Source organism: Harpia harpyja, chromosome 8 (genome assembly GCF_026419915.1).
Source record: "Harpia harpyja isolate bHarHar1 chromosome 8, bHarHar1 primary haplotype, whole genome shotgun sequence".
NCBI classification, from domain to species: domain Eukaryota; kingdom Metazoa; phylum Chordata; class Aves; order Accipitriformes; family Accipitridae; genus Harpia; species Harpia harpyja.
This window is the reverse complement of record NC_068947.1, coordinates 17762018-17776831: the sequence shown is the minus strand read 5'-3', so window position 1 is coordinate 17776831 and position 14814 is coordinate 17762018. Positions and strand designations below refer to the sequence as shown.

Below are 14814 nucleotides of genomic sequence, written 5' to 3'. Positions count from 1 at the left end.
GGCCACATTTCAGCAGAGAGGCACTGGCTGTCCCCTGGCCAGGGGGGACAGCCCATGCTGCCAGCCGCTGCAGCAAGGAAAGACAAGGGGCTCCCAGAGACACTGCAAATGGGTCTGAAGTCTTCATGGAGCTCTGGATATTTATACAGTTTTACCAAGTCCAGGTGGCCGAAAACAACTGACTGCATTTATTTCCTCCTCAAAAATTTCCTGTTCCTTTTAATTTCCCTTTAAAAAAAGCCCCATAAATTCCAAACTTGAAGGTATGCTCAGGTAACCATGTCAAGCATAAAGACCTGTTTTAAACAGTAAACAGAAGCTGAAATGTCATGTATTCATTCATATGCCTCCAGCAATGACAGCTTGAAGGAACATATCAAATAGCATGACTTTCCAAATTTTTAAAAACCAGGCTGGTAAATTACAGTGATTTATCATTCCACAACAAAGTACACACACAAAAAATTGCTTCCCAGAAAAAGATTACCAAGAAATCATCCAAATGTTACTAAAGTATTAAGATTAATTTGCTTAAAAAAATAAAAGCAGTGAGGACATTACTCCTGCTGGCTTTTTTTGTCATAAGTTCCATCTTGCAACTTCTAACTGAATTGACTTCTGTATTCTGCCTCGAGTCTTACACTAAGGCTATGTGCATTTCTGGTGCCTGGTGCTGCCTATGCTCACACCTCTTACAGCAGCGCCTCACTAACTCCACTCTGGGATGCCATAAAAGTCAACAAAAATGCAACTTTCCTTCCACTTAAGGAAAAAAAAAAAAGGCATTTTCATTGTTGCAGTTGTGCAAAGCAAAAAAAAAAAAGGGGGGGGGTCCTTTGTTACTGTTAAAAAAAGCATATTAGTCATTTTTAACCAAAACAACCTTTGGCATGTATTACACATCACTTACAGTGAAAGTCATCAGATGCTTGGCAAAGGTTTTCAGTAACCACTTTAATTCACTGCATAAACCTGTAGCGATCACTTAATAATACCTCCCCCAGGAAACCTGGGAGTATTTAACGCTTCAAATCCCGCGGCGCTTCATCTGCAGGTTTCTTCCAGCAACCCCCAGGCTGCAGCCACACCACATTGTGCCGCAGCATCCCTCCAGCTGCAGAGGGGCCTCACACATGTGGGTCCCCCTCACCAAGCGAGGTGGAAAGCAACTCGCAAAGGCAGGTGAGCAGCCTCCCTGCAGCCAAGGAGCAGCAGACAACCTCTGGTTTGGGTCTTCCAAGTTTTGCTAGTGTTCATGCAAAACCTGGGCACGGGCAAGGACGTGCCTGATCCCTTTGGAGACAAGACTTCAGCGTCGAGACGCAGGTTTCCCATGACTGGGATAACCCAAAAATCGTCATCTTAGACATGTGCCGCGGGCACGGAGCTGGTGAGCCACAATCATATGGCTGCATTTTTTAAAACTCAGATTGATCACTTGTGTTCACTAATTTCAGGTTGGGAAGTTTATACCACACAGTTAATGCCCTTTGACACACTGGATTTGGGGGGTTTGTCAATATTTAGCATAATCACATGCAGGCTGTTAAAATCATTTTAGCTTCTTCCAGCTAGGCCCATCAGTTAACGTGCAAGAAATGTGCCTATCAAGCAGTGCTGTTCAAGTGAATTTTGTTTTCTAGTAACTATTACATACTCCTTCTCCTGCACATCCCAGACCTTGACCAAAAGCCGCCCTGTCCCGACCAGGATTTGGTCCCATTTCCTGCCCGGGCACAGGGAGGTGGCTGCACCCAGCAGCCTCCCACCTCCCTTCCCGGCGGTGGCCTTGCGCAATGGGGAGTCTTTGTCTCCATTTCAACGTCTAAGGGCCTGGAGCACACTCTGAATATACCTTCCCCACCCAGGTTAATGCAAATGAATAACAAAGCAATTTTCAGCTGGGAAGCAGACAGCAGAAGGCTTATTTGTTTTCCCTCTGACTTGAGGATTAGAGGGACTTGGCTGCAGGACCGCACAGTGCTGTTTGCTCACCTGGGAAAGTCACGTCATCCGGTTTTCAGAGTTTGCTACAGCAGTTTCTAATATGATCTGTGAAGCCCCCTCTCACCAAAAGCCCAACTGCTGCTAGGGTATTTTCAGCAGCCACACAGCAATGTAGTGTATGGAAGGAGAGACTGGCACTACCGGCTCTGTCCATCCTCCAAAAATGGTGGAGGCAGGTATTAATGCAAAATCTACACGCTTTCTTTTTTCCCTCCCACCTCTGCTATTTTATAGACTTCCAAGCACCGCTTTCTGGCTTCCAACAAAGTGCTACAGACAAGGTCTGGCAACTCCCCTGATTCATCCATCTGCAGCTATGACTCGCTGCTGCCCTACGCTGCCTACTTCAGAGAGCCTTATCTTCAGAGAGGTCACCCTCAGCACCCAGGACAACTGCCTTGCTAGCTCCAGCACTATGGGAAAGAGACATTTCCCTAGGCACACAGGAGGCTTTGGCTCTATGGAGCAAGAGGCCAGTGTAGCAGAACCAGCCCACCTCTACCAAGCGGCTGCCATGGTCCTAAGCCCCTGCCTGTCCTGCCGGCAGCTGTGCAGCCCCCTATGGCTGTCCCTATAAGCTGAAATGCATCTGGGCAACCATACTAGCGCTGCAAGTATTGATACAGAGAAAAAAAAAGAAAAAGAAAGAGACTGTTTCATAAAGGCAATGCTATTCAAGTGCTGTTTCTGCGCTTATTATTCAATATAAAATCCCCCAAACAAGTGAAGCGTTTTCTTGCACTAATCATATGAAACGGAGCCCACCAGTTCCAAATTGTTTGCAAGAGAAAACAGAAATGCAGAGCAACTGGCACAAGAAAAAATGTTTCTGCCTCTTCAGAAACAAACACAACCATTCCCACCACCAGCATCATCTCTATCCCCTTACGTCTGCAGAAAAGCACACCTACCGTGACTTTCACACATTCCTATGTCCACAAGTAATCCATATGCCTGATCTTTGGACAGATGCAAACCGTTCCTGAAATGTCCCTGACTGCAAACACTCATGCCATTGCAGTGGCATGCACGTATATGCAAGGTGATTTGCAGCCAGGCCCGAGTCAGCTTACAGAGGTACTGCTCATTAGCTGTAACTCAGATACGCCTATGGCAATGCAAGGTAATGCAATTTATCTTATACCACTCCTGGTGAAGTTGCACCACGGCACATTTGCTGTGCTGCTCCTAAGAGCATGCACACAGTTCCTGAAGCCCAGCTAATGCTTGGCAATTTGTTAAACTCCGTTAACATCACTGTGAATTTGAGCTCTTAATTACCCCGTAATCTAGACCAGCTCTAGACAATAATAGAAAATGCAAGAGTTTAAACCACTGCTGGTCTCCCACGAGCTAACCTCCAATCCACCACCCCAGACCTCGCTGCTGGGAAGACCACTGAAGGCAGAAAAGGAGAGCAGGAACTGCTGTGGGCGCTGGCAGCAGTGACACCACCGAGCCTCCTGTGTGGGCTGCATTTGAGCCGAGGTAAGGGCTGGGCGCAGAGACCCTTCACAGGACTGCAGCTACACGGGACCCCTCAGCCTGCATGCGCCCAGATGCACACACTGCCTAATGGGCACCCCGCTACACCGCTGGCCACTGCTGGGATCATTTATTTGCTTTGCTTTACGAAGGCTTTTTAAGCTACCTGAGAACACTGCATTCCAACTCTTATTGAAAGCGTAATTGGAAGTCTCAAGAAGCAATTACATTAAAAGCACTCCGCAGTGAATCAACTAACTACCCGTTTGCCCACAAGCCTCTCGCACCAGCCGCAGCACCCGCCGATGGGGCTGTACTTTCAGGACGCGTGCATGGAGCTAAGCACAGAGGAAGGCTTCATGCACGGGAACAACACAACAGCTTCCCCCTGGAAGGAAGAGGGGTTTGTTAGCTATCACAAACACTCCCCCTTCCTCAAGTTCTTTGACACCATCCCACTGGGAAAGCAAACAAGCAGCAGACAGCAAGCCTGCTGAGCCAGGGAAAAAAGATGTTCATGTTTGTTTACAATTAAATTAAAATTTGAGATGTCGCAACCAATAAAGAGAAAAAGTACATTCTGGTTCTAGAAACCCCTAAATCTTCTGTGACTTGTGCCTTGTGAGGCACAGTAAAAATAAAAATATCTACATGATAACTTCCCTTTTTTTCCCCTGCTTCTGCACTGTTAGCAGCACAGCTGGGCTAATCCCATTTCCACTGCTCTGTATTCTGACCTCCTTAAACAACCCCATGCTAGGATGTTAAACACTCTAATCTATAAATAATGTATTCCCCTCATCCAGCAATGGATTACTGGGCCATAAAACTCACTGGAACACACCACACAGTCACCAGTTTAATAAAATAATACTGAGAAAGACCATCAGTAGAGAGTCGTCCTCTTTCTTGCCAAATTCTTTTAAAGATTTGACACCACCATTACTTTTGCATTGGATTTTTCTTTTTTAATAAATTGTTTAGGAGCTGGTATTTTATTTTAGTGACCTCTTTTTTCCACCCACCAAAGACCCTTTATTTTTTTTGTGCTATTAATCCTCACAGCATGGCAAAAGACCAGCACCGGCTAACTAATCAGAGCCAAAGTGAAGGGGGAGCGATAAAGGGCTCGCTGCTGCCATACACCACTAGGCCTCGACACACACAGTGAGGCCATGCTTTAGACCCAAGCCAATCTGTTGCCCCAAGTGGGGAGCTCCCATTTCTGCCCCCGATCCTCCTGCCCCAGCTTCTGGCAGGAGGATGCCCAGGCATTCACTGGACCCTGTGCTGGGCCAGTCCAGATCACTGATCCTGCAGGAAACTATCCAGAGTTTCCTCGGGGTTCATTTTCAAACAGCCATTACCTACAACTCAAGCCATAATGTGTAACTTCATTTAAAGGTAAATGAGTCTGCTCCGAAGACTGATATCTAATAGGCTTGCTCCCACTGCTGCAGTGGTGCAAAACCAATGCCTCTCCTCCCTGCCAACACCAGCAGGAATCCTGCCACTGATTTCCCAGAGCAAAAGCATAAAGCTCAAGCAAACGCTTAAATGATGCAAATTTGCAGTTTGGCAGATTTTTTTCCAACAGGCATTCTGGAAAAATAAAGTGTTTCTGCCTCAAAACAAGTTGGAAACCTCTAAAAACAGAAGTGCACCCTTTAAAGAGCAAATTCCCCTAGGAAGCATAACCAGGCACACCACACTCCGGCACTTGATTCCTTAGCTCCATTTGTCGTGATTAACACAGCAATTTTCCACACATTTTCCGTAATGCGCAGATCACTTTTAACTCTGAAAGGATTGGGGAAAAACAAGCAACCCACCAACACCCACAAAACCTGCTTCCTTCGTTTCACTGCACTAATCACATGTGAAAATTTAAATCACTCCCGCAATATGAAAATGCCATCAAAGGAATTAATAGTCACCTTGACAATGGGTTTCTGGTACATTAAATGAAACGATTAAAGCACTAACATTTCCAACAGCTACAGCATGGCTTAATGCCCCCAAAAAAGTACACATTATACTTTGCCTCTGCATGGGACGATTACTCATGGCTGATGGGTTGCAGCGCAGCTCTGAATCAGGCCTGAACCCTGCCCGTCGGAAAGCAAGCCCGTGCCCCTCAGGAAGCAGAAGCCATATCCGACATTTCTACAGCAGCCTTGAAGACAGCGGGCCAGGATGGCGAGCTGGGAGAGGATGGTGAGCCGGCCTCTTGGCAGCAGCCAGCTGCTGGGGGAAGAGCAGGGCTGGGAGACAACTCTGCCCGCTTGGTTATTAGCCCTAATGCTTAGTCACAGTAATTGCAGGGCCAGGGCTCTGTACTCACATTTCCTGTCACCAACCCAAGAATTAGGCAATTTAGATTGAAAGATAGTAACCGGTATATAAAATAACTTGGTAAGCGATCGCAGAAGTAACTAGGAGAAAAATGAGCAACCCGATATGGAAAAGCTTCCCCCAGCCCCTGCTTCTGCAGCATTATCAGATGTTCGGCAAGTGCGAGACCCCACCAAACCCAGCCTTCCCACCCTTACTGAAAAGCACAGCAGCATTGCCCTTCACAACATTTCAGCTTTCCCCACCTCGCAGAAACACCTAACAGAGCTCAATTCAAGTTGAAACCTTTCACGGGGCTCATTTTCAACAATTAAAGAACATGGCAACCTGTAATTACTGAAAATAAAGCCAGACAGCTGGAGAAGGGAAGCATCTTTAATAAGTAACTTGATACTACATTTTCTCTCTTAGGGAATTTAGCTATTAAGTCCCCAGCTCCCATTCAATCAGTTTGAACTCTGTGTCTGCAATGAACCTGGTGTACTTCTGCTACCTGCGAGCAGCGCAAACCCTGGAAAAGCAAACAACACTTGACGACCTGATTAAATGCGACTCAGAGAAAGCAACACCCCCATCCACACTGGGGAATGACAAAAGTTAGGAGAAGAAAGCCTTACAGGGCTTCCTGGACACACGGCATCTTAGACAACACAACAATGCTATACCCCACAAACATATTTTCCCAGCTTTAGCTGAGCTTCAGCTGCTCTCATTCCCCCAGGCCAGCACGTAAAACACAAGCAAAAGTTAATGTCATTTGTGAAGTAGCTTACCGCTCATCATCAACAGCACAAACATCTTTGCCTGGTGTATTTCCCAAGCCCCAGCTGCCTGTAACAGAGAGGAGGAAGCGCCAGCGTTTCATTCCCCTTCTGCTTCAGAGTGGGTGTAACTTGTTAAGTTTCATGCTAAGATGAGATGGGTCAATTGGGTGTGTTTGAAGGTTTGGGGTTTTGCCATGTTTCCCTCCCTCCCTCCTTCCCTCCCTCCCTCTCCTGATTAATTCCTCCCGTCGCAGGCTTCAAACGAGCTGCCACTCAGCCCCACTGGCTCCCAAAATCTGAATTCCTAAGGACACCCCTCCGGGCTGACTTTAACTCACCAGCCTGGCGTGCTACGAGAGGAGCCAGAAACTAAAATAGCCAGTCAACCCACAGAGGTGACTTGTGTATCAGCTACACGTGAACCAGTCACGTGGTCCCCTTCCTCACGCTGCTAAACTGCATCGTCCTTGGCATTTCATTGTATTTTCAGGGAGTAATTCACCAGCAAGACATAAAATAAGAAACTTCTGACCTACTCTGCACATTTTGCCACTGCCCTCAACTCCCTTACGTCCCAGAGGACTTCTCCCTGGGTACGCATCTGACGGTGCTTCTGTAGAGGACGCGTGTTCAAAACGCACAGGCAATTGCCTCCCACTAAGCCGTCCACAGGTGCAGAAGTGATGGCAAGATCAAGAACCACAGAGATTTAAAAATTACTCATGGATCTGGTTTTACTTAATTCACTGCTTCCATGTAACTGTCTCTGGATTAGGATTTGAGCAGCATCATCTTCAAGACCAAGGTTGGTTAATGGTTGCTATAAATAAGAAATACCAATACAAAACCTAAACCATCTGTGTTTATCCCTCAACTTCCCCCACCTTGACTCTGCACCGTTTATACGGGAGAAGAAAAACAGGTATCAGACTATGCAGGGAATGCAGTAGACAACACAAGAAATATTTTTTACACACAGAAAACAAATTAATTAACAAATTAACATTTACAGCTCTGTGTGATACTTCAAAAATACAGAGTATTAAGCAATAACCATATCCTTGCAGTTCTGCCCTCTGCAACCCAGCAATGACCATGAATTGGAAAAAGGACAAAAACATTAGGAAACGAAAAAAATAAAAAGGCAAAAGGTATGTGCAGAAGCCCAGTTCTCCCACAGGTTTATAGACACTTTTGTGCGACTGCAGTGATTAAATAGCTGTAGTGAGGCTATGTGGCTCCACATACCCAGGTGCTACGGATGCTGGAGGAGAGGATGGGAGGAGATGAGTCTATTTTGGGCCAGCCAGAGACAAGACAGTTGGAGAAGTGATTTGATGCAGCACAATCATTCTTACATACCCCATTATCAGAAACAGGCATGCAAGCCAAGCTTCCTGGTACAGCAGTTAGTTTTAGCCCACTTCAAACAGCAGGTTTGGTTTAACTTTACATCTGAGTACTTGCAGCGTCAGATGTTTCCGATTTACCTGCCCACGCTTAGAAAACACCAGGTCCCCCCATGACCACAGGCACTCCTGATAAGCACCGGAGTCCTCCACCTCGACAATAGAAAAGGGCTGAAGGCGGGATGGGATCAGATGTACCGTTTGGACTAGAAAGCACTGAAACAATCGATCCTTAGCCTTACAGTTAATTTAAACACCAAATGAGCAAAGCCAACAGCTCCTATTTGCGGGCCAGGCAAGAGAAACAAACGGGAAAAAGCCCAGGGGAGCGGACCGCCTCCTCCAGAAGTTTTCGCACCGGTAACTAGTAAATCCCGGAGCAGGCAAGCAGGTTTGGCAAGCCGCGAGTGACTCAGAAGGCGACGGGGGCTGCTGCTACCTGCCTTCGGGTTCACTCGGGCACGGCCAGCACTCACCATCTTCAGCCCATTCGAACAGCCCGACAGGCAAAGCTGCGTTCAGAGCTCCGATGCCACCCACCCTTAATCGCTCCCATCAAAACAGCTTCGCCTTTACACGGAAACCAATGTGTACATATACACAGGCGTGCATGCACACAAGCTCCCATAGATACAAAGCAATTACGCTCCAGTCCTAAAGGAGGAACATATATGCTTACTACAACAGATCACCAGTGATTGTCTGAAGCATTTTTCAGCTTAAGAGGACTAAAGGAGGCACACCCTTTTGCCGCCAGCATCAGGTCGATTTGCATTCTGTCACAGCAGTTTGGGGCATCTTTTCCTGCTGGTTTGCTACTACCTACAGCAAATCCTTGGCACGGCCAGGACTCCCAGGAAAACATGAAGTATGTGTGCCCCCCTCCCTGTAAGAGCTGCTTTCAGAAAGCTTCAGACAACCAAGTCATAAGTCAGCAAGTCCCAAGTCGGTCTGCCTACCAGTGGATTTTAAATCAGTGTAGACAGATGAAAGAAAAGCAGTGATTTCCCCTTCCTGTCGTGACCCATAGCGCCAGAATAAGAAAGAGCAAGTAAAAAATAGCAAGACTGACATATGGAGAGAGAAATGCACGGAAGAATTACAGGTGCCATCACGTAGCTAAGATCTGGGTTTTTTGCAGATACAGCACTTGATTCGCTCGATCTGGTTGTGGCTGCAATTCACAGGGGGGACTGGAGGAAGAGGCAAGGGAAGCCTTCTCCCCAGCCACGTACCAGCCAACCCGCCCTCCTCCAAAGCTTTGCTGAGAAACAAGGCAATGGGCCTTCAGGGAAGCCTGGCTGGGGCAAGCGAGCCGCCAGGGTCCGGGCTGCAGGGAGCAGGTGGCCCTGGCCGCTCGGGGAAGGTGTGGAGCGGCCGGCTGACAACAGCCTCGCCGAGAGCCCTCCCGGGCAGCGCTGCGGCTTGTCAGCTCACGCCTGCCCGCTGCGGGAGAACAGGCATTTCCAGGCCCCGGCCCCGTCACCCCAGCTCGGCTGACGCATTTGGATACACGCCTTTTGATGTGGGCTTCCTCTGAAGGCGTGCGAGCCAACTTATATAAATCTTAATGCTCTCCTGCGCTAAGCGATTAGCGAAGACCTACTGAAACCTGTTTTAAGACAACCTAGCATATTCTGCCCGAAACGGGCTGAAGACAACCAGGCCAGCCACTGAGCTGGATGACTGGAGGGGCCGTTGCCTCCAGGAGCTTGAAGAAATGGCCATCAGCTAACCCCTGTGGCTGGACGAGGGCACGCATTTACCCTCCCCTTCTCAGTTGAGTAAAGATAACACCACTGGGAAAATCCCCTTTTTCTTCCAGCGTCAGCAGGACGAATCCCAGCAACCCTCCAGGGAGTCCACAGGCTCTCCCAAATATCCAGCTGAGACACAGAGACCCCACCACCGAGCCCAAAGGAGAAAGGTCCCCCCAGCGTAGCACAGTCCACTGCAGGACAGCACCTTCCCAGTGGTGAAAGGAAGGGAGAGGGACTCCCATCAGACACAAGCCAAGTCTGTATCCTGCATGAAGGTGTATTTATCAACCCTAATTAACATCCCTGTCTTCTCACACCCTGGCACACCTGCTAATTAGCACACATGAGTTAATATCATTTTAACAACAGATTATCACTTTGGGCAGAAAAATGGGAGTCACTTCAGTACAGTGACTCACCCCGAGCACAGCAGCAAGGTAAGATACAAAGAGCATCGGCCGCCGCTTGCACAGGGCTACGCAGACCATATCTCTTTAACTATGGCTTACTTTACAAAGGCAAGGTGCTTCAAAAATTCATGATTGTATCTGTCTTATTTTCCACCTGCACAAACAGGTGGCCTTGGAGAAGCGTCCTGTCTCCATCCTCCAGACAACTGGAGCCACTCAGGTCTGTCTTCAAGTCATTATAGCCATGGTGGAGTTTCTAATGGTACCAGCCACTGTGATTATCGCCTGCTTTGGTCAAGCATGTCTCAGGACATGACCCAGGGCCCACCAGGCACTCATCTGCCAGGAATGACCCCAGGGGAACACGAAGGTGGTGATGCCAACACCAGTTTTGGTGCTACTCCAAACATCCCGTAACCACAGACCAATCTGTCAGCACAGGCAGGTACCCCAGCACATGTTACTGCGACATTACGCCCCTTTTTCACATAACACCATAAACTGCAGCCCTACAAATGTGACCTGGGCTTCAGAGTTCAAGCCAGCTCTTGCACATCACTGTGGATGATGTGGCCAAGCCATGCACCGGCTTTCACCCTGGTAACCCCCCTCCCCTGGGAGCAACACCCACGCTTGTGCCTGTGCAGCCTCATGCATCTGGCAGGAGGGGCTGTGACCAAGAGTACTGCTAAAGCAAAGGGTTGTCTCTGTGTAGGTGGGGGGACAGTTTGGCTCAAGCCATCTTATATTCAATAATAAACTGAGGAAGAAAGTCAACTTAGCCTGCATTTATTTTTTTTTTTTAAAGCATCAGGTTTCAAACTGGATCTCTGTGATGTAGAAGCTCACAAGAGAGCACTGGTGGAAAACCATCACACCACCATCAGAATCACTTCTACCCCCTCAAATTGGCATTTAACGCTACCTGCCTTCACTTTGTCCAATAAAAACCTGCAAACCAACCCTTGACAATTAAAGAACATTAACACCATGAAAAATTATACTAGATTGAACGTATCCATAGTCCCTGTTATCAGAAAGATTTTCTCAGCCTCATGTTTCTATTTGGGATTAGGAAGGGAGCTGTGAAAGGCAAGTATTGTTCAGCCACAAATAGTTCCCTTTCAGCCTCTACAAAAGTAAGGTAATGAACTACAGGGTGGTTTTTTTCCCTTTGGAGAGGTCAGCAGATATATCAACTCATGGGAAAACTGATCCCCATTGTTACACTGCAAGGGTAGTTGAAAAAGGTTTCTAATGAGCTACAGGGAGTGGATGCTGGCGATGAGCCAGCACCCTTGCCTGCAAAACCAAGACAAATGACAAGAGGCATGAACTACCTCTGGAGCAAGTACAAGTTAAAATTCAAGGTTTGTATTTCATCGTGCTGCTTGTGGCTGGCAGTTCTCACACCGACTTTGCAGTGTGTACGCGGGCACTTTGCTCACAGACACTCGCCATGCGTAACTTCGCAAGCAAAGGTAGGGCTCCGTCTCTCTTTACCGGGACCCTCCAGGTACATGCAGGTAAAATATACACCTCTGTGTATATAGCATTAATATCTATAGAAAGACTTGCTTCTAGTCATCTAGCCTCAAGAAAATACCTGCAATGGTGAAGCTCTTCTGGACACAGATGCAAGCATGCACACACAGACATACCCGAAGTCACCACGAGCTTCTGCACCTCCTCAGCACTGGGATGGTTTTATAGGGTGCCCAACACCATCTGGCTGCACATGGTGGCTCCAACCCAGCTGCCCCCGAGCAGGGAAGTGGGTACCACTGCAACACCCCGCATTGCACAAGCCTTGCAGCAGCACCCGCGAGCCCGTTCGGTCCTTACCGCAACCACCGCATGGTGCAATGATGAGCCAGAGTTTAACAAAACAGGGACTGTTCCCTTTTTCGATGGGAAGGCTCGAGGAGGAACATTTTATTCAAGACCTCTAATGTAAACACCTCCTCTCATTTCTTTGAAACAAATAGGCGGTAGCTGCTGTCATTTTCATGCTGTACTCTGACACACTTCCACCACATCCCTGCCAATAGTTTTAATTTCGTTGGAAAAAATCAGCTCAAAATGAGAGTGACAAGCTGTACGCTGGTGATGATGCTGTCAAGTGATGGATAATGTAGGTTTACATTAGTTGTCAAAATTTTTCAACACTAAAAATAAGTATCACAAGCTTTTGGATTCACTGCATTGAAGTATTAAACATACAGGTTATTCATAGCTTCAAAAGAGCTCAAAGCCAGGTAAAACCAGCAAGGTGTGATGTACAGCAAGGGTCTCTGAGCATTATTTATTTTGAGAAGAAAAAACAACACTCCTGCCATCCCTTGCCTGCCCCAGCCCAACAAGAAAGGGCCCAGAGCCACGAGGCTGGGGAATTCTGGGAAAGCCCAGGAAAAGCAAGTAGGTTGTTTCAGGGCTGACATTTCCATTCAAGGGATGACTTCTCCCCAAGCAGTGACCCGCTGATGGACACCAGCCGGGCAGCAGGCTGCCAAAGGGGACGTTGTTTTTAGGGGTAAGATGGCACAGGAGGCAGGCGGGGAAAGACAGACCATTTACAAACCAAATCCAGCTTGCTTATTCCCTCTGAGTCACTGAGATGACTAGCACAGGCAGAGTTGTCCCTATATTAGGCCAATATTTATAGCAGAAAGAAAATGAAGCATCATAAGGAATTACTAATTAGATGTTATCATAATACTGTGTAGAAGTGTGGAGCAGCTCTCCAATGTACTTTATAAATAATTAGCAAATTAACTTTCACAATACCCCTGTGAGGCATGTATTATCCCCATCTTCTGCACGGCCAAGCGGAGAGTGAGTGATTTGCTCATGGCCACAGTCCTTGAGCAGAGGTGGGATTACAACTGATGCCCTGGTCCCCTGCCACTAACACCTGATCCAGGCATGGCCCGATCACCCACAGTGAAAACCTGACTCAAAACATGGTCATGTTAAGTTAGCCAGAGCACCTGACCTGCCATCTATGTTTTTATGCCAATGGTGAGAGGACAGAAGATACCTGTCCCAGCATAAAGCCCATGAGTACTGAAAAAAGCACGGTGGCACAGTTGGCTTAAACCTACTGAAGTCCATGCTGCTGCCTTAAGGCGAGACCTCACCCTACAGCCACAAGCTCCCCTCTCGACACATGTACCAGTGCTCATGGCAGGCCAGTGGCTTGCTGGTTCAGGGGACAGCTTAAGGTGAAAACTGGCCCTGCTGGAAAAAAAAAGGCAGAGTTTGGGCAGAGGTGGGTCCCCTGCCCTTGCCAAGGGCACGGCTGCCTGAGCACAGGGATAGGACATCAAAGAGGAAGAGGGAACTGGGAGCCCACTGGTTACATCTCCCATGCCGTCAGACCATGAGCCACGCTGCTCCTCTCTCCTAGACCTCTGCTCTGGCCACCAAGCAGGGGCTCCTCGGTTATCACCCCAGCCCCGTGCATCTCCATGTACTGGCCCAGGCTGCGTTTTCCAATTCCTTACCACTAGGACGAAATGCACTCACAGCCATGAACTTGGTGGCTGAATTCAGGGCTGACTGAGCAGCTGGCCCAAACAGGCACAACTCCTTTCACTCTAGGGATAAATTCCAGCTTACACTAGCACGAGACCAAGACTCAGCCTCTTCCCTTGCTTTCAGGAGGAGTGCGACAGACAACACACCAAAGCCCGAAGTTTATTCAATGGCTCAGTCTCCCCCTGCTCTTCCCAGAGGAGGCATCTTCTCACAGCTCATGGAGAAACTGCTTCACAGGCACGGAGCCGGGGGAGGCCGGGCAGCAGAGACTGCACCAGCCACAGAGGGACCTCACCATCCCCATCCATCCCTCCCACCCTGCCTGCAGCGACTGCAGCCCATGGCTCTGTCATCCTTCTCCCAGAGCCAGAGGCACACCACTGGAAGGGACAGTGCTGCCCACTCTCTCCAGCGCTCACCTGCCCATTGGGTGGAGAAAGGCTGACTGCAAGCATGTGCAGGTGAGTCCCCGTGGGCTCCTAATGTGTTGGAGGCAGGAACTGGGGGGAGAAGTCCCTCCACCCCCAGCAGAACCAAAGGAAAAAACTCTGAGCCACTGCCCCTTTCCAGACTTAGCAAATTGAGCATGCAGCTTCAAGCATGGGCTATAAATATCTGCTAACTCCACTGGCACAACAGAAAGCACCCTTCCAGTAATTCTTCTGTCTGTGCTGCACTTCCCTGTGCATCCAACTCTCACCTTTCACTGGAGCAAGCAGGCTAGCACAAGTGTCCTTGCTCCCTCCCTCCCACACTGAGCTTTATATTGAAGGAGAAGACTATGGCAGCATCAATGCCATCTGCACACATCCCCTCCTGTCACTGACACTTCCACCCTCACGGTGCAGGGGTGATTGACACATCCAAAGCCACGTCACTTTCTCAACAGCTCACTATTCTCAAGCAGTGGGAATAGGCAAGTCAGGGAAGGGAACAATCCAGCCGACAGGACGGGCAGGAGAACAAACAGTTATGGAGGCAGAGGCACGCACTCTGCTTCTTCATACTCTCCATGAAAGCGTGCAGCGAAATCAAGTATGCTCTTGCACAACTGCCTGCACAGCCCAAAGTGGGCTTCGGGAAT

General features: G+C 48.3%; 1 protein-coding gene across 11 annotated transcripts in view; it reads right to left on the bottom strand.

Annotated features, from left to right (window-relative positions):
• Positions 1–14814, bottom strand: part of TIAM1 (TIAM Rac1 associated GEF 1) — a 193102-nt gene that overhangs the window by 111785 nt on the left and 66503 nt on the right. For 4 of the 11 annotated variants that reach the window (XM_052794124.1, XM_052794132.1, XM_052794125.1 and 1 more), the window contains exon 1: positions 6621–6786. The exons of 6 other annotated variants lie outside the window; for them this stretch is intronic. In XM_052794124.1, the coding sequence (XP_052650084.1) occupies positions 6621–6645 (25 nt within the window). In that variant the 5' untranslated portion in view covers positions 6646–6786. Of the gene's footprint in view, positions 1–6620; positions 6787–14814 lie in introns of those variants that run through there. One more of the 11 variants, XM_052794128.1, reaches the window with a different exon arrangement.